General features: G+C 36.8%; 1 protein-coding gene across 1 annotated transcript in view; it reads right to left on the reverse strand.

Annotated features, from left to right (window-relative positions):
- LOC107566726 (KH domain-containing, RNA-binding, signal transduction-associated protein 3-like) overlaps positions 1-18,702 on the reverse strand; it is a 115,804-nt gene that overhangs the window by 80,604 nt on the left and 16,498 nt on the right. The window contains exon 3 of the mRNA XM_016252253.1: positions 9,413-9,568. Within this exon, the coding sequence (XP_016107739.1) occupies positions 9,413-9,568 (156 nt within the window). The remainder of the gene's footprint in view (positions 1-9,412; positions 9,569-18,702) is intronic.

The following is an 18,702-nucleotide window of genomic DNA, read 5'->3' on the forward strand; positions in this document are numbered from 1 at the left end:
AATGACAAAACACAGAACAAACAAACAAAAACAATAGAAGAATTGCGGAGCTCAGCGTCCTTGCTGCCATTTGCGGCGCCATGCTGATGAATTGCATTTTAAAATATATTCAAATAGAAAACTGTTTTTTTTTTTACTGTATTTGTATCATTTAAATGAAGCCTTGGTGAGCAGATAATACTTTTCAAAAACATAAAAAAAAAATAAAAAATCTTACCGCTCCCCAGACATTTGAACAGTACCGTAGCATCTCAGAACAATAACAACCAACACGTTCTCACTCCCAACTCATATTGACGCTTGGTCAGGACACCTTGGCGTCGCTTTCTGACGCTCAAGGTACCCCTTTAGCGTCACTTTTCGAGGTGCAGGGCATTGTTTGCGGAGCTCAGCATCCTTGCTGCCATTTGCGGCGCCATGCTGATGAATTGCATTTTAAAATATATTCAAATAGAAAACGTTTTTTTTTTTTTTACTGTATTTGTATCATTTAAATGAAGCCTTGGTGAGCAGATAAAACTTTTCAAAAACATAAAAAAAAAAAAAAAATCTTACCGCTCCCCAGACATTTGAACAGTACCATAGCATCTCAGAACAATAACAATCAACACGTTCTCACTCCCAACTCATATTGACGCTTGGTCAGGACACCTTGGCGTCGCTTTCTGACGCTCAAGGTACCCCTTGAGCCCCCCTTTAGCGTCACTTTTCGAGGTGCAGGGCATTGTTTTCTGTTGTTTGTCTTAATTTAATGGATTGCATGCATTTGTAAAAAATATAAATAAATTTATATAAATGTATACTTTCAGTGGAGCACCTAACCCCACCCGTGTCAGGGTTCTGTCACTTCGGTCTAGTTTATTCATGGTTTTGTGATGGAGCCCTGACACTCCCGTCTTGTCTTGTTTTCTTGTGAACGCGCGGCTTCGAGTGTGCTCGAGTGTGCTTTGTTTCATGTTGGAGCGTGGTGTTCAGATCCAGGCACTCATGTCTTGTTCAGATTCAGTTTCGGTTTGGTGTCGGGGTTCGGACACTCGCGCTACTTGTTCTGTTTTGTTGTGGGAGCGTGCGGTCTCGAGTTCGCTCGGGCCGTACACTCTTCTGTCCTCGTGTCTTGTGATGTTGCACACAGCTCGTGTTTTCGGCTGCGTGCTTTCATGTTACGTCTTGTGCTGTGTAGCACACAGCTTGTGTTTTTCATTGGCTGCATGCTTTCATGTTGTCATGTCTTGTGTGAACACGCGGCTTATGATTATTCTCATTAGCTACATGTTCGTGTCTTGTTTTGTTCAAGCACATGGCTTGTGAATGTTTTGCTGGCCATGTGCTTGTGTTTTTGTTTAGTCTTGTTTGGTTTCTTGTGCCATGTGCTCTCATGTCAATTGTCTTGACCCCACCCATCTTGTTACCTGATTATTGCTTAATTTGCCCCACCTGTGTTGCCCTTATTACCCTCCTCATTTGCTCCCTATTTATTCTCCTTGTGTATGCAGTCCTGTACGAGTTCGTCTTCGAATGTTGTATGTGCCTTGTGTCCTGCACTGCCTTGTCCAGCCTTGCCAGTCGGTTTCCCCTACGTGGTAGTTTCTATTTGTTTTGTTTTATTTTATTTTGTTATTAATAAAAGCTCCAATTCCTCCTGCGATTGAGTCCTCGCCTCATCCCTGTCCTGCACCCTTGACACAGCCCTACCCTAAACCTACCCAGTTCTGAACAATATAAAACATGTAACAGGCAAATATAAGTACAGTCACAGGTATTTATTGCAAAAACTGACCATAAAAAAGCAGTATAAAAGCATTACCATCACGTCGTGTTGCATTCCAAGTCTTCTGAAGCCATACGATGTCTTTACGCGAAGAAAAGAGTAAAACATAAGGTTTTAATCGCTGAAAATGATCTCACTCTGTTAACATCCTCACATCTCATTTAAAAAGATACTCCCGTAGCATGACGCAATTGTCACGAGACATGCAAGAGCCAATCGCTTTTCACAACCAAGGCTGACGTAAGGCTTCTTCTGGTGGCATTTTTAAAATTTGTGCACAGACTGCAGCACACAGGATGAGCTTTACGGCGGACGGAGACGGCGATAGCGTCTATTTCTCTCATAAATCAATCGTTTTGCCTCGGAAGACTTGGGATATTAATACTTTTTGGATAAATTATGACTGTAGTTGTATCTGACTGTTATATCTTGTGTTTTATTGACAAATGGTAGGTTTTGGGGCAGGGAATGGGTTACATGCTCATAAATGTGTAAATAGTGTAATATAAATAAAACTTGTGACTGTTTACATTGAAAAATCACACCCCAACATATATGCAATAATGGCAATATTATCAGCCAATATATAATTTATCATGCAAAATGGATCTGCACACTGTTGTTCTCCCTAAAACTAAAAGTGGCGTAAAAGTATAACTTTTTGCATGATTTGTTGTATCCTTCGATCTTGCACCTGACTAAGAAGCTTTGGATGTGCGTACTTTGACTCTTTTTATGTCCAATATATAATTTAATCATGACGATGAAATTCTCAGTGCCTTTCGCGTCGGCATATTGACACAAAGGGTTTCTTATTTAAAGCAAAGGAGGACCTTGCACATCGAAAAATGACGCTAAAGGGGTACCCTGTGCGCAAAAAGCGACGCCAAAGGGTCCTGACCAAGCCTCAATATGTGACAAGTTGGGAGTGTGAATGTGTTGTAAAAATGGCTTTTTAATTTTTGATTTCCCCCAAAAGACCAGGATTATTATAATAAAACGATACTAAAACCGTAAAAAAAAATTATTCTTGAAATGATTCATGATTCTTGAAAACGTAAACTGAAATAAAATAAAACATAAAAATATTTTTTATTTTTTATTTTAGCTAGTTCCAAAAAAAACTTTAATTTTTTTCAATTTTCATTCAATTTAACTTGATTTACCTACATAACTAAAACTAAAACCAAAACAAAATTAATAAAAACTATATAGCCATATATAAAAAAACTGTAACTAATTTAAATTACTAATTTTTTTAACTAAAATTAAAATTAAAATCTAATTTTATATATATATATATAAACTATAATAGTATCTAAAAGATAATAAAATTACACTGGCAAGCAATGTGTCACTATCAAAACATTGGCATTATTAAAACATTTGTTTAACCATCCTGACCAAACCTACATTGTAGCTCAACCAATAGCATGAGTTTAGGGCAGGACTATGACTGACCAATGGAAGACAGTTTGGAAAAACTGGTTGAAAAAAAAAAAATCCCAATGGCAAATCCAACACTAGTGCCACAAAAATGACATGCCTCACCTTTAATAAACACTTAAAATGCATATTCATGACTCTCTAATATAAAACTGTTCTTTAATTTCAACGACTAGCGACCATGTCCTCACAAGATGAAATTAGCCAAGAAAGTGTCCTTGTCTTGTAAACATGTGTCCCATAAATGAGGCTAGAGGTGACGTCTGGAGTAAAACTGTTCCAATCAGATTCATCACACTCACCCTTCAAGCTCTCTATCCTTCTCCACCTGTCAGACTGGACAAATTGAATTTGCCTTCTTCCAGTAGTTCTCTGAAGCTCTAAACAGCGCATTAATGTCTACAGTCATCAGAGCTGTCAAAGGCAATCTGTTCAGTGTGACGCGGGGCGACGTGAATAGCCACGCCGTATGACATTACACTGTCGCTCTCACTCCGCCGCTGATAATTGCTTCATTTGAAGTGGCCGATCATTACGGCTCTAACGCTGAGGGCTCATGTACTCTGACATTCCTTTTAGCTCTGAGATGAAGTTTCATTTACAAGACCTGACGTCCCCATCTTTTTTTCTCAACAGTTGTCCTAAAACACATCGCTATGACAAATCTGAAGTCAACAGCAAACGCCCAAGACTGAATAGTGGGAGACACAGTTTAGAGCTTGTGTTCATTTGACAAGAAATTCCAAAAATACCATGGTTTTGCCATGCTACATTTCCAAAAAAAATAATGCTAGTACAATGGCCCTTTATGATAAATTTACTGAATGATTACATTTACAAAAGGTATGGTATTTGGTACATGGTATTAATATAGTACTCCAAGGTACTTCCGATAATACCATGGCTTTACCATTGTTACAATCTCTTTCTGGATCGCAACAAAATAAGGGAGTCACCACACACCACAGCTAATTATTAAGTTAATTTATTTGTCCATATAAAACAGAACCATGTAGAATGTCAATATAAATGGTAGTCAGTATGTCAGCACATGTAAGTGTGTAACAACTATGAAAGACAGTAGTCCAACCAAACACAGTCCATGGATCCTCCAAGAACAACAACCATCCCCAAAGGAGATGGATCAACGGCGGTGGCGATCTCCCGTATCTCTCACATCTCATCAGTCCTCCGGTAGCCTCATGTGTAACCCAAGGTACGGCGCAAACAAAGACAGCTCAAGCTCCGCACAAGCCCAGCCCAGCCCACGCTCACACACGTGTCCCACTTGCCATCTCTGTCCCAGTCTGTCCCAGTCTTTTGTAGAGCACCATCATTACCTTCAGGTGTGCAACCACTCCCCTCAGCCAAATCACCTGTAGCTCAGAAATAACCGGATACTTGCTGGAACCATCACACCATGTCAAAAAAACATGGTAAATGTACTGAAAAGTTACATGTACAAAAAGCATGGCACTACCACCATTTTTTGAACATAGCACCATAGTAGTACCACGTAGAAAACATAGTAAATGAAATTTAGTACCACAGTATTTTTCAAAGTACCACAGTATTACCATTTGATACCATGGTATTATTTTACCACCACGATACTTTTGTGATACCATATGGTATTAATATGGTACTCCAAGGTACTTCCAATAATACCATGGTTTTACCATGTCTAAAAAACATGGTAAACGTGCTGAAAGATTACGTGTACAAAAAGTATAGTACTACCACAATCTGTGGACATAGTATTTTGGACATACCATGGTAGTACCAAAAAACATAGTACATAAATTTTAGTACCATAGCATTTTTTATTACCACAGTAATACCCTCTAATACCAGGGTATTATCTTACCACCACTATGATTTTAACATGCTACGTTTAAAAAGCATGGTAAATGTACTGACCTATTACACTTAAAGTATGGCACTACCATGTGTTTTGGACAAGGTACCATGGTATTTTACCATGGTAGCGCCATTTAAGAACTATGGTACGTGAATTTAAGTATCAATATTGGCATCTGATACCATGGTACTGCTGTATGCTACTGCATAACTTTTTGTAAGGTTATTATATTCACAAACCATGGCATTTAGATTGTGCTATAAGGTACTTTAAAGAATACCATGGTTCTACCATGGAAAATGTTCAAAACCTTGGTAGTACCATGGTACTTTTTGGTAAATGTAGTGAATAATTACACTTACAAAACATATGGTACTACAATGGTATTTTGGACATTTACCATGGTAATTCCATATGAAAACCTACATGGTACATGGATAACAGTACCATGGTAAAGCACTTGGTACCATTGTATTATGTTACTGCCATGGTACTTTTTGTAAGAGTAATTATTATATTCACACACCATGCCATTTATATGGCACTCAAAGATACTTCAGAGAATACCATAGTTTAACCATGGTACTGTAAATGTACTGAACAATTACACTTACAAAAAGTACGGTACTATGTTATTTTGGGCCTATACATTGGCAGCACAATATAAAAACCATGTTAAACTAATTCCAGCACATACTGTATTTTAAAGTACCACAGTATTACCATCCAATACCATGGTATTATGTTACCACCACAGAGCTTACTGATTATTACTCATGATCTAAAGCAATAAACCTCTTCTATGCCCATGATGGACAGTGGGAAGAGTTTGGCAGGCAATCTACCATAGTCTGTGGTTAAAGCAATCTGCTGATCATCCAGTTAAAACCAGAGACTCCAGAACAGAAGACAATTATATTCACAAAACTGCAGCGCACAAACGCATCCTCCAAATAGATAATTCGACTCACTGCACTGTGACAAATTTCATACTGAATAGATAATAATGTCATTATAAGGTCCATCTATAATGGAGCCACAGAGCCAACATGCTCCATGATCCACAAACATCTTGGGGCGACTGGGGGCTCCTGTAGGTGCCGGAATCAGGAGTAAAGCAGACTTGTGTTTAATAACACAAGCTGACATTTGGGTTTGAGTAATATTTACAGTGTAGAGGACTGGATGGAGACTGGATGGAGACTCAATTGAAGCACAATGATGCGGTTAACAAAACCTGTGACCTGACACAACCAGTGAGACAAACCCCAACCGGAACCCTAAACTAAATGGAAATAAAATAAAATAAAATAAATAATTCGCTTAGGTTTAGTGATTTGAACAAGACTTGAAAGTCAACAGACATTTGAAAGTTGAAAGTGAGCTGTTTTGACTAGTGGTTGGACCAAATAGCAACACCCTAGCAATTAAAATAAAATAAAATAAAATATCATTATTGGTTTAAAGTTAGTTAGAGCTGTTTTGACTAGTGGTTGGACCAAATAGCAACACCCTAGCAATTAAAATAAAATGAAACTAAATGAAATTAAATAAATAAAAATAAAATAGCATTATTGGTTTAAAGTTAGTTAGAGCTGTTTTGACTAGTGGTTGGACCACCTAGCAACACCCTAGCAATTAAAATAAAATAAAATAAAATATCATTATTGGTTTAAAGTTAGTGATTTAATTAAGACAAAGTTAAATTTACACTTGAAGGTGGGCTGTTTCGACCTGGTCCGGCTGAACCACATAGTAACACCCTGGCAACCACCCAGAATTCCCTGATGTTATGGAGTTTTGCAGTTGAAAGAACCAGTCATATTTAAAAAAAAAAATGTTTTTATATATATATATATATATATACACACAAATTAAGCAGACCCAGACACGCAAATTGAGCTCTGATTCAGACTATTGCAGTCTATTAGTGCATGCATGAGCAAAATTAGTTACAGTCATTAAAACTGAAAATTAAATATGAATAGCTATAATAATAATAATAATATATTTTTCCATTAATTACAAATTCAATCCCGATGGAATTCTGGGTCTTTTTGGTCTTAGATTAGGTACCAGACCTCTAGTATGAGTAAAAAAAATGAGAGTAGAGTGTGTGTATCTGTGTGTGTGAGAGATGTTTTACCCTTCACAGCACACTCCCTCTGAGATCCCAGAGCCCATTTACAAACCCTCTTTTGGGGGGTTTGTAATAGCTCAAAAATAGCTCAGACACACATTATCACTCTCTGAATGTGTGCACACACACAGCTACTCGAATACATATATACATCATATACAGGTGCACAAAAGTGTGTATATGCGCACAAATGTATGAGGCTGTCGACGGCCCATCTGTCCTCATGTTAGGAGCATGAATTGTTCATCTTCCCAGGGCTCATTTGTGATGAAGAGGCCAATTCAATTCTTGAAATCGGTTTTATATGCTACCAATGTATAGTAAAACTTCAAGTAAGCTACATCAATGGGACAAAAATCGGTTCTTTCAAATATATATATATATATATATATATATATATATATATATATATATATATATATATAAAACATTAATAAATCATAAATATTCCCAACTACGATACATATTTTATTTATTTATTATACAGAAAATATCAGTAGCTCAGTATAATAATGAAAGTGAATGGAAATGGAAATTATGATTATGATAGACAAAAGAACATGAGCACATGCTATTCTCCTTCCACATGTCCTGTTCATTTACTCATCTCTTTCGTCAATGAAACGCCTCCTCAAACAATCACATAAACCCGCTGTTCTAATTATCATCTATCTAAACCCTTTCACTGCCCTAAAAAAAGCTTTTTTTTCTGAATAGAGCCAGACATCTACACCTGCTGCTTAAATTTCTCTGTTTCTCTCTTTTCTCCTGCTGTTTGTCGCTCTTTCACCCTCCCAGGATGGAACGGTGTGAATTAAAAACCACGCAAACAAAGAGGGGCATTAAATTATGTTGAGAGAATTACGAAAGCACTAACTAAATGAGGTACAGAAAGAATTGTTCCTTGTGTGCAAGCCCTTTGGGAAAACAGTGGGAATATATGCACACGTCACATGAACACACACACACACACATGCTCAGTGGTTTGCTAATGTGATAGCCTGCTGTCAAGGTCACGCTCACCTCTACGTCTGCGAAGGGAGCAAAAATCATCAAATAACACACTCAACAGCAACAATATGGAAATTAGGACCATTTTCTGAAATCGCCTTGTGCACGCTTCAATAACAAACTCGTGTTCATATTAACATGTAGCTGCATTGTGAAGTGCTTTTCATCCTTATGAATGACTATAGTCTGAATGTATAGTGAAGTGGTGGCGTGTGGAGTCGTGTGATAACATGTAAAACAAATGAAATACACAAAGGTTATCAGCTGTGAAGGAGACATGCCTAACATTAAGAATTTCTGTCTGCACCGTCTAATTATTTTACACTATAACACTGCCTATAGAAAATGTTTTGACAAATTGCCAATGGATATTTATGAAATATTATGATCAATTTCACTAGCACTGCAAAAAATATTAAAGGAATCAGTCATTAAAAAAATTAACATTTACTTAAACCCTTAAGGTCTTCAAATATGCAGATGAGTTTGTTTTTTTTATCACAACAGATTTGAAGTAATTTAACATTGCATCACTTGCTCACCAATGGATCCTCTGCAGTGAATGGGTGCCGTCAGAATGAGAGTCCAAACAGCTGATAAAAACATCACAATAATCCACATGACTCCCATTCATCAATTTACATCTTGTGATGCAAAAAAGTGGCGTCTTTTGTAAGGAACAAATCTGTTATTAAGATGTTTTAACTTTAAACCATAGCTTCTGGCCACAATATGAGTCCATAATCCATAATAACACTTCCTCCAGTGAAAAAGTCCATTGCCTGTTGTTCCTTCACATCAAAATCCATGTTTGACATGTTTGTTTAGAACTGTTTTCGCTTGTAAAAGCTGCTTGATCTGTGCATATTTCTCTCCTGATTCAGACAAGATGACGTTTCACTGCAGAAAACAATTTTATAAGTGAAGGTCAACTGAAAGCGACAGTTTTACATGCTTTATTGATGGATTTGATTTTTCACTTGATACAATGTTAATTGATGGAGTGGTGTGGATTATTGTAATGTTTTTATCAGCTGTTTGGACATTCATTCTGACGGCACCCATTCACTGCAGAGGATCCATTGGCGAGCAAGTGATTTAATGCTAAATTTCTCTAAATCTGTTCTGTTCTAGGGTTTAACTACTGTATCATATTATACACTGAAAACAGCTTTGTTGTACTTACTTTGGGAAACTGTTTTACAGGGATCAAAATCTTCTGTCCCAGTTTCATGTTCTTGTTGATGACAACATCAATGAACTTCTCATCCTCTTTGTCTTCATCTTTCTGAACCTTTTCGATTTCTGTTAAGAGAGACAGAGACAGGGAGAGTTCGTCAAATCATTATGGTTTATCCGTGTGAATCTCAGGTTCAGATAAGCTCAGATAACAGTCCTGCCATTTGCCCGATGTCATTCGTACCAAGCGTATTTTGACTGATCAGTGGACTGTGAAATAGCTTCCATTGGCCACGCTGTAATTCAATTGGATGTGCTTACAATCATATCTGAAAGACATTTCTCTGTGATTGGTGGATATTTCTGTTGGTGAGGCAAGCGTTGTCTGATTAGACATTAAAGTGTGTAAATGAGCTCTTTGAACACGCACAGAAGTCTATGTTGTTGTGGGACACAGTGGGGTGCTGGGATATTAGTCACATTAATGAGTTCTTGTATGAGTGTGGGTACTCATGATACATTGCATTATTGGGACGGAGTGGGTTTGCAACTCTTTGATGTACTTAGCGGAAAACAATATGGAAAAGGTAATTTCAGAAGCACTGGAAAAAAGATGGAGAATTTGAAATGTCCATCACACATTCAACATCCACACGAACTGGACAGCACATTGATTAAATTGCTCAATCAAATGCAAGATTCATCTTCTCCACACAATTGTAGCCAGACAATTGTGAAAATGATTTAGCATGTTCTATTTTTAAACAACTTTATATTGAATTTAGTACCGTTTCAAAGAACATTCTCTACAACAGACCCATTTTCCAGATCAGAACATATTGATTTGAGTCAGATTTGTGTGCTCTCAAATATTCATCAAAAAGTAAAGAGCTGTGGAAAAAATATTTACGCAAACGTCAAGCAGGTCTTCTCAGGTTGGTGTGGTTCATCTGCGATACAACATAATTCCCGTCCTATTGCAATAAACCAGTTATTTTATAGCTAAAACATGCCTTCTTAATATTAATCCGTTTATGTAACAATACCTAATTAATAATTAGGAAATAAGCCATGAAAAGAATACGACAGTGCCTGTTCACTTTTTCATTTTTCCCATTGGTATTTTTAAAAAGTCTTCATTTAAGAGTTATAAGCAATGAACCAAACTATCCAGGTACAAAGTGAATTATCATTGATTTGAAGCAAAAAAAGTGTTTGAAAATCGGACACAAAGACTGTGTCCTAAAATGGATAGTTCATCCAAAAATGAAAATTCTGTCATTAATTACTCACCCTCATGTCGTTCCAAACCCGTAAGACCTTCGTTCATCTTCAGAAAACAAATTAAGATATTTTTGATGAAATCCTTAATGCATTCTTGCTGATTAACTAAACTATGTAACTAAAGATGATGTAACTGTGTTCACTAAAGGAATTATGAGAAATTTGTACATAGAGTGTGTTTGCATTGAAAATAATGACAGTGACTTACTATAACTGTAGTAAAGAGCTCAAGCCACAGCACTATTTCAGTGCATTTTACACCTGTTTAAAGATTGCAGGTGCTTTGTGAATAAGATGCAGGGGTTTACATAAAAAAAAATGAAGTGCTGAAGTGCAGTTTATTGAATTCACCCCTCATTTTTGGGGTCTCAAGACTCTTTATCCTCAACATGTCAAGATAATGTAATTTATGACCAAAGCTCACAGATTAACATTGTATTTCCAGTCGTGATGAAATGCGTGCATGACTGCACAGTATCAGAGCTAGGTGGGGTGAAATGAATAGTACAACGAAAGAAATTTGGGCTTTTTAATTTAAAATTCATAAACTGGCATGATTTGTGGGATTAGGGCGGACTCCCGCATAAGACTCCAGCAGAGGAGAGGAGAGCCAGAAAACGCTCCATTAACTCCTCAAATTTCACTTCCTGCTCACAAAGAAGTGGCAGAAAGAGGAGATTGGCAATAACATCACAAACAGAAGCTCTGAGAGATGGGAAACGCTCAGCGATCCAGGAACAGACCATACAAAGTGGCGTCTGCTTCTAGGCAAGATATACAAATATAAACAAAGGTTTTGGAAACAAGAATTGCCTGTTTATTACTATCCCAAAAGACAGTATATCATATTTTAAACCATTTTTTTGACATAATATAAACCACATGGAAGTCTGCCACTAATTTTTAAAAAGGTCTGTGGGCAAAACAACCTCAGGTTACTGAGGAAAAAGCTTGAAAAAACAATCACACAAAAAAACAACACATGCATTTAAGAAAACAGCAGCAAAAGCATTTTTCAGAGGTCTAGCGTACACAGCCATGCTTCTCAAGACAAAAGATGTGTCAAACATCCAAACTAATACTGGTCATACTTGACAGAACAGCTGACAGATGTTGAACATTACACTCTCAAGTACAAAACATTTCTCCACCCTTCTCTTTTCACTGCGCTTTCTTTGCCATTCATTCTCTGTTTGTGTAGTCTTGCCCTGTAGAAAACCAAACACAGCACATGTGCGACCAAAGAGGAGAAAAACGTGAACCTTTGATGTCCAAAGGTGAACGATGTCCAAGTGCAGAGAATTTGGTGTCAATCTGCAGCATTCAGCTCGTGAATGCATGCCGTGTTGCATAAATAAAGCTCTTGTGCGTCTTGAAATGGACACCAACCACAGAGTGCTATAGAATTTAACCAGACGAAACAGAGGCCTAAGGTTCTTCAGCCTTCTCAAGTGAGGAGTTGTCTGCTTTCTAAATGGAAGTGTGGGCTCAATTCCCATTTCTACCAATTGGCACAAAGCAATGGTGCTCGAAGGTTAAAGAGCTGGGCTTGTAACCAAAAAGCTTTAGGTTTAAACCTTGCAACAGACAAACTATGAGCTCTTACCATTATATGTATTAATTTCACAGATGTTTTTATCCAAAGAAACGTACAAATGAGAAAAACAAAAACAAATTTTAATAAGACTTTTTAATACAAATTCATGCATTGGCTGTTGCATTGTGTCTCACACTATGAGCATGGTAGTTATAAGACGTGTCAAGGTGAAAATACTTAATTTTTACTCATGCAGTGCATGAATGTAATTTTTTAGATTTATTTAAACAATTTATGAAATATATACCTTGAATGCAATGTAAGTCGCTTTGGATAAAATCATCTGCCAAGTGCAAAAAAGTTATATTTTTTAAATGTGCTATGAATTGATCTATCACAAAAAAGAACTTAAGCATACTAAGTTATTATACTTTCAACTGTAACATTTATCTGGTAAAATATAAAGACATTATTTACATGCTGAAAAATAACCAGTTATTTTAATAAGAGCGAATTCTGAATTTGATCATTAATTTCTACACTAGTCCAGGCTCTTTTTTCATACAACCACAAAACTGTATTAATAATGAAAAAAAAGGACAAGTGTATATATATATATATATATATATATATATATATATATATATATATATATATATATATATACATGTATATATATATGTATATATCCACACGTTTAGTTGTAAAGTAAAATTACTCACAAATTTATTTAAATTGTAATAATATTTCACAATATTACTGTTTTTACTGTATTTTTAAAGCACATTAATGCAGCTTTGTTCAGCATAAGAGACTTCATTAAAATATAATACATTGTACATTTTTCAATTTCCAAGCAATTTTGTCACCTACAGCACCATATACAAGATACAAGAGTTAGCCGACATCTCTCAGAAAAGCTACTGTACACCTGTCACCAAAAGACGAAGTGATAATATTCCTTATACAGTATTTTCATATTGGTGCTGAGAATATTGCACATATGTGTGCCACATGGAGTGCTCCGAGGGGGGAAACTATAGGATTCCAAGATTAAATTTACCCTTGAGGCAAAAACTGGAAGACCACAAATTGCAGCAATGTATTATGTTGCAAGACAAAACTAACCAACTGGCGAGTAACTCCAGCCACTTTTTACATGCATTCAGCGCTTGGCGAGAAATCGTTTCAGACCATGCCAGTATCTCAGCATCCAAAACATATTCAAGCCACAACTCTGCTTACAGTCCTGGACTGACATGGAAGGCACTTCTAAAAGGGCAAAACGTTAGTCTAAAATCAAGAGATGAAAGCTTTCTTAGCTCCATGTTGATATTTATCGGCTGAAAGTAGCATGCGGAACATTTTTAGGCTAGTTATTGATTTCCATACATTTCTGAAGTCTCCAGTTCCTCTGTTTTTACGGTTGCACGCAGTTCTCGGCTGGGCCCGTGGAGCATTGGCGTAACAGAATAGCAGCAGAAAATGAAAAATAAGATACGTGTTGTGAAACACTTTAGAGCGCTTTTTCAAGAGTGGGCTGGCGTGACAGATCGCAGATCAATACCAGCGGCTGCCCGCTGTCATCGCCCCATGTCACCCTGCCCACATCTCATTCCTGCAACCCTCCCTCTGGACTCCGACCCGCTCAACGCTGAGAAAGAAAGAAAAATGGCTATAGATTTCCATGACAACCAACACATTTCTTTTTTTCCCCTCGGGAAAAGCATGTTGCGATGTGATGTGTTAAAGCTGCAGACTGGAGTGACAGAGAGTGTGGCCTCCGAGGCTCAAGCACTCGCTTTCTCGGCGCCTTTCAATGCGGTTTCAAATGTGACACCGTTTCAGCAGGCCCTGACGAACAGCAGCATCTCTCCATATGCGAATTTAACTAAATCAGTGCAATCTTGAGGGCATTTCTTTGTGTTGTAATCTCTGGTGTCTCTCTCGCATCACACCGCGTTCCCACAACGTGCTCGGATTGTAAAGCAAATGAGCGCGAGGCACAATGGAAATATATTTCTTCATTATGAAACAATTCTGTCTACAGGCAAAGCTGTAATGAAAAGCGGATAAATCACAGGGAGATGGTGACGGCGGCGCGGCGGGAGGTCTCACTCGCTAGATCTACTTTCTATGAATTTAGATATTTCTGCAGCTGCTTTCTAATAAAAAAAATCATGAATCAGTTTGCACGAATACAATCCATCCTAAATAATAAGACAAGGCTGTGTTTTATAGTAAATATGCAATAGGGATGGACAGCGTGAGGAAAATCTTTTATCATGGTACAAATCATTTTGCATTGTGGTAAGTGTGTATCACAATGTAGTTATTTTTGCTGGGAATTCACTGCAAGAATTGGCTTTTATATTAAACATACATGTGTTAATGCAGTATGAATGAAATACTTCACAAATGAGATCTATTTTCATTATTTTCACAAGCACAAATCAAATGATTATTAGCAAATACACTACTGGAAACAAGTTTGGAATAGTTACAATGTTTTTAAAAGAAGTCTGCTATGCTCATAAAGGCTGCATTTATTTGAACAGTAATATTGTGAAATATAAATAACTGTTTTCTATTTGAATATATTTTCAAATGTAATTTATTCATTACTCCAGTCTTCAGTGTCACATGATCCTTCAGAAATCACCTAATATGCTGATTTGGTACTCTATTAAGTTCAACTTTTAATTATTATTCTTATTATTATTAATATTGAAAACAGATTATACTGCTTTTTACTTTTTGTGGAAACCGTGATCATTTTTTTTCAGGATTCTTTGATCAACAGAAAATAAAAAAAACAGCATTTATCTTTTTTAACAATAGTGTTACACAGATTGAATGTGTCCTTGCTGAATAAATGCATTTGTTTTTGTTTTTTTAAATTGTAATATTTCACAATATCATGGTCATGTTTTTACTGTATCTTTGATCAAACAAATCAGCTTTGGTAAGCATAAGAGACTTTGGTAAGCATAAAAGACTGTAGAATTTTTCTACATTTTTGAGCAGTGGTGTAGAGATAAAATTATTACAGATAAAGACTATTTGCAGAAAGTATTCTAAAGGTTAAAGAGAGCTTGAACACAGTTATGAAAAACAAAATCACATTTTGTTGCACGAAACCTTGACTAACATAAAAAATGGATTTCAAGGAAATAAAAAAACGAATATATATTATATTGAACATATATCATACTGTATATATGGCCCCTTTAAGACCAATACCATCTTATATTCAAGTCCATTCACACTTCCATTCATAAAATGTTTTATTGCCAACATGGCAGAAACATTTTGGTTTACAGAGATGCATAAATAAACATCACCTATGAACACAGACCAGAAACCTTATTTGCATGACATTACAGTCTGAATACCATGTAATTTACCTACCAAAATAAATACATCTGATCCATGTGATGCATTTGTGTTCCCAACATCTTCTCATTACACTGACAAACCCTGATAATATTGAGTGGTTAAAGTAAACGGAATACTACAGGGTTGCAAAAGGCTATCCCTGAGCTATCATCACAAGCTATTTTGTTGATACACTGTATATGTTACTCTTATTATAGTATAGATGCATTGAAAGAAACATCAATAAGCTGAGATCTCTGCTCAGTGAAATTGCTTCAGGAAAGTCATATTTTTATAAAGATCCTGTAGCGTGCTGTGCTTCCACATTAAAATTCACGGCACATGCGGAGCACTGGGATGTCATTAAATGGGGTCAGGCTGCCCTTTTATACTAACCACTTAATGGGTTTGTACAGTAGTGTACTCTACATGATAAATGAACTCAACTGTAGAGATTACTAAAGCATGTTCAGGGAAATCCTGCAGCCGTGAACACTTCAGCAACAGCTGGTCTGTTTGTTTATTAATTCTTTATCCTATATATCATATACAGTGGTGTGAAAAAGTGTTGGCCCCCTTCCTGATTTCTTATTTGTTTGCATGTTTGTCACACTTTAATGTTTCAGATCATCAAACAAATTGAAATATTAGTAAAAGATAACACAAGTGAACACAACATGCAGTTTTTAAATGAAGGTTTTTATTATTAAGGGAAAACAAAATCCAAAACTACATGGCCCTGTGTGAAGAAGTGTTTGCCCCCTGTTAAAACTGTGGTTTATCACACCTGAGTTCAATTTCTCTAGCCACACCCAGGCCTAATTACTGCCACACCTGTTCGCAATCAATAAATCTCTTAAATAGGACCTGCCTGACAAAGTGAAATAGACCAAAAGATCCTCAAAAGCTAGACATCATGCCGAGATCCAAAGAAATTCAGAAACAAATGAGAAAGAAAGTAATTGAGATCTATCAGTCTGGAAAAGGTTATAAAGCCATGTCTAAATCTTTGTGACTCCAGCGAACCACAGTGAGAGCCATTATTCACAAATGGCAAAAACATGGAACAGTGGAGAACCTTCCAAGGAGTGGCCGGCCGACCAAAATTACCCCAAGAGCCCAGCGACGACTCATCCAAGAGGTCACAAAAGCCCCCACAACAACATCCAAAGAACTGCAGGCCTCACTTGCCTCAGTTAAGGTCAGTGTTCATGACTCCACCATAAGAAAGAGACTGGGCAAAAATGGTCTGCATGGCAGAGTTCCAAGACGAAAACCGCTGCTGAGCAAAAAGAACATAAAGGCTCGTCTCAGTTTTGGCAGAAAACATATTGATGATTCCCAAGACTTTTGGGAAAATACTCTGTGGACTGACGAGACAAAAGTTGAACTTTTTGGAAGGTGTGTGTCCCATTACGTCTGGTGTAAAAGTAACACTGCATTTCAGAAAAAGAACATCATACCAATAGTAAAATATGGTGGTGGTAGTGTGATGGTCTGGGGCTGTTTTGCTGCTTCAGGACCTGGAAGACTTGCTGTGATAAATGGAATCATGAATTCTGCTGTTTACCAAAAAATCATGAAGGAGAATGTCCGGCCATCTGTTCGTGACCTCAAGCTGAAGCGAACTTGGGCTCTGCAGCAGGACAATGATCCAAAACACACCAGCAAGTCCACCTCTGAATGCCTGAAGAAAAACAAAATGAAGACTTTGGAGTGGCCTAGTCAAAGTCCTGACCTGAATCCTATTGAAATGCTGTGGCATGGCCTTAAAAAGGCGGTTCATGCTCGAAAACCCTCCAATGTGGCTGAATTACAACAATTCTGCATAGATGAGTGGACCAAAATTCCTCCACAGCGCTGTAACAGACTCATTGCAAGTTATCGCAAACACTTGATTGCAGTTGTTGCTGCTAAGGGTGGCCCAACCAGGTATTAGGTTTAGGGGGCAAACACTTCTTCACACAGGGCCATGTAGTTTTGGATTTTGTTTTCCCTTAATAATAAAAAGCTTCATTTAAAAACTGCATGTTGTGTTCACTTGTGTTATCTTTTACTAATATTTCAATTTGTTTGATGATCTGAAACATTAAAGTGTGACAAACATGCAAACAAATAAGAAATCAGGAAGGGGGCCAACACTTTTTCACACAGGGCCATGTAGTTTTGGATTTTGTTTTCCCTTAATAATAAAAAGCTTCATTTAAAAACTGCATGTTGTGTTCACTTGTGTTATCTTTTACTAATATTTCAATTTGTTTGATGATCTGAAACATTAAAGTGTGACAAACATGCAAACAAATAAGAAATCAGGAAGGGGGCCAACACTTTTTCACACAGGGCCATGTAGTTTTGGATTTTGTTTTCCCTTAATAATAAAAAGCTTCATTTAAAAACTGCATGTTGTGTTCACTTGTGTTATCTTTTACTAATATTTCAATTTGTTTGATGATCTGAAACATTAAAGTGTGACAAACATGCAAACAAATAAGAAATCAGGAAGGGGGCCAACACTTTTTCACACAGGGCCATGTAGTTTTGGATTTTGTTTTCCCTTAATAATAAAAAGCTTCATTTAAAAACTGCATGTTGTGTTCACTTGTGTTATCTTTTACTAATATTTCAATTTGTTTGATGATCTGAAACATTAAAGTGTGACAAACATGCAAACAAATAAGAAATCAGGAAGGGGGCCAACACTTTTTCACACAGGGCCATGTAGTTTTGGATTTTGTTTTCCCTTAATAATAAAAAGCTTCATTTAAAAACTGCATGTTGTGTTCACTTGTGTTATCTTTTACTAATATTTCAATTTGTTTGATGATCTGAAACATTAAAGTGTGACAAACATGCAAACAAATAAGAAATCAGGAAGGGGGCCAACACTTTTTCACACAGGGCCATGTAGTTTTGGATTTTGTTTTCCCTTAATAATAAAAAGCTTCATTTAAAAACTGCATGTTGTGTTCACTTGTGTTATCTTTTACTAATATTTCAATTTGTTTGATGATCTGAAACATTAAAGTGTGACAAACATGCAAACAAATAAGAAATCAGGAAGGGGGCCAACACTTTTTCACACAGGGCCATGTAGTTTT

The sequence above is a fragment of the Sinocyclocheilus grahami genome, unplaced genomic scaffold, assembly GCF_001515645.1.
Source record: "Sinocyclocheilus grahami isolate Dianchi unplaced genomic scaffold, SAMN03320097.WGS_v1.1 scaffold1096.1, whole genome shotgun sequence".
NCBI classification, from domain to species: domain Eukaryota; kingdom Metazoa; phylum Chordata; class Actinopteri; order Cypriniformes; family Cyprinidae; genus Sinocyclocheilus; species Sinocyclocheilus grahami.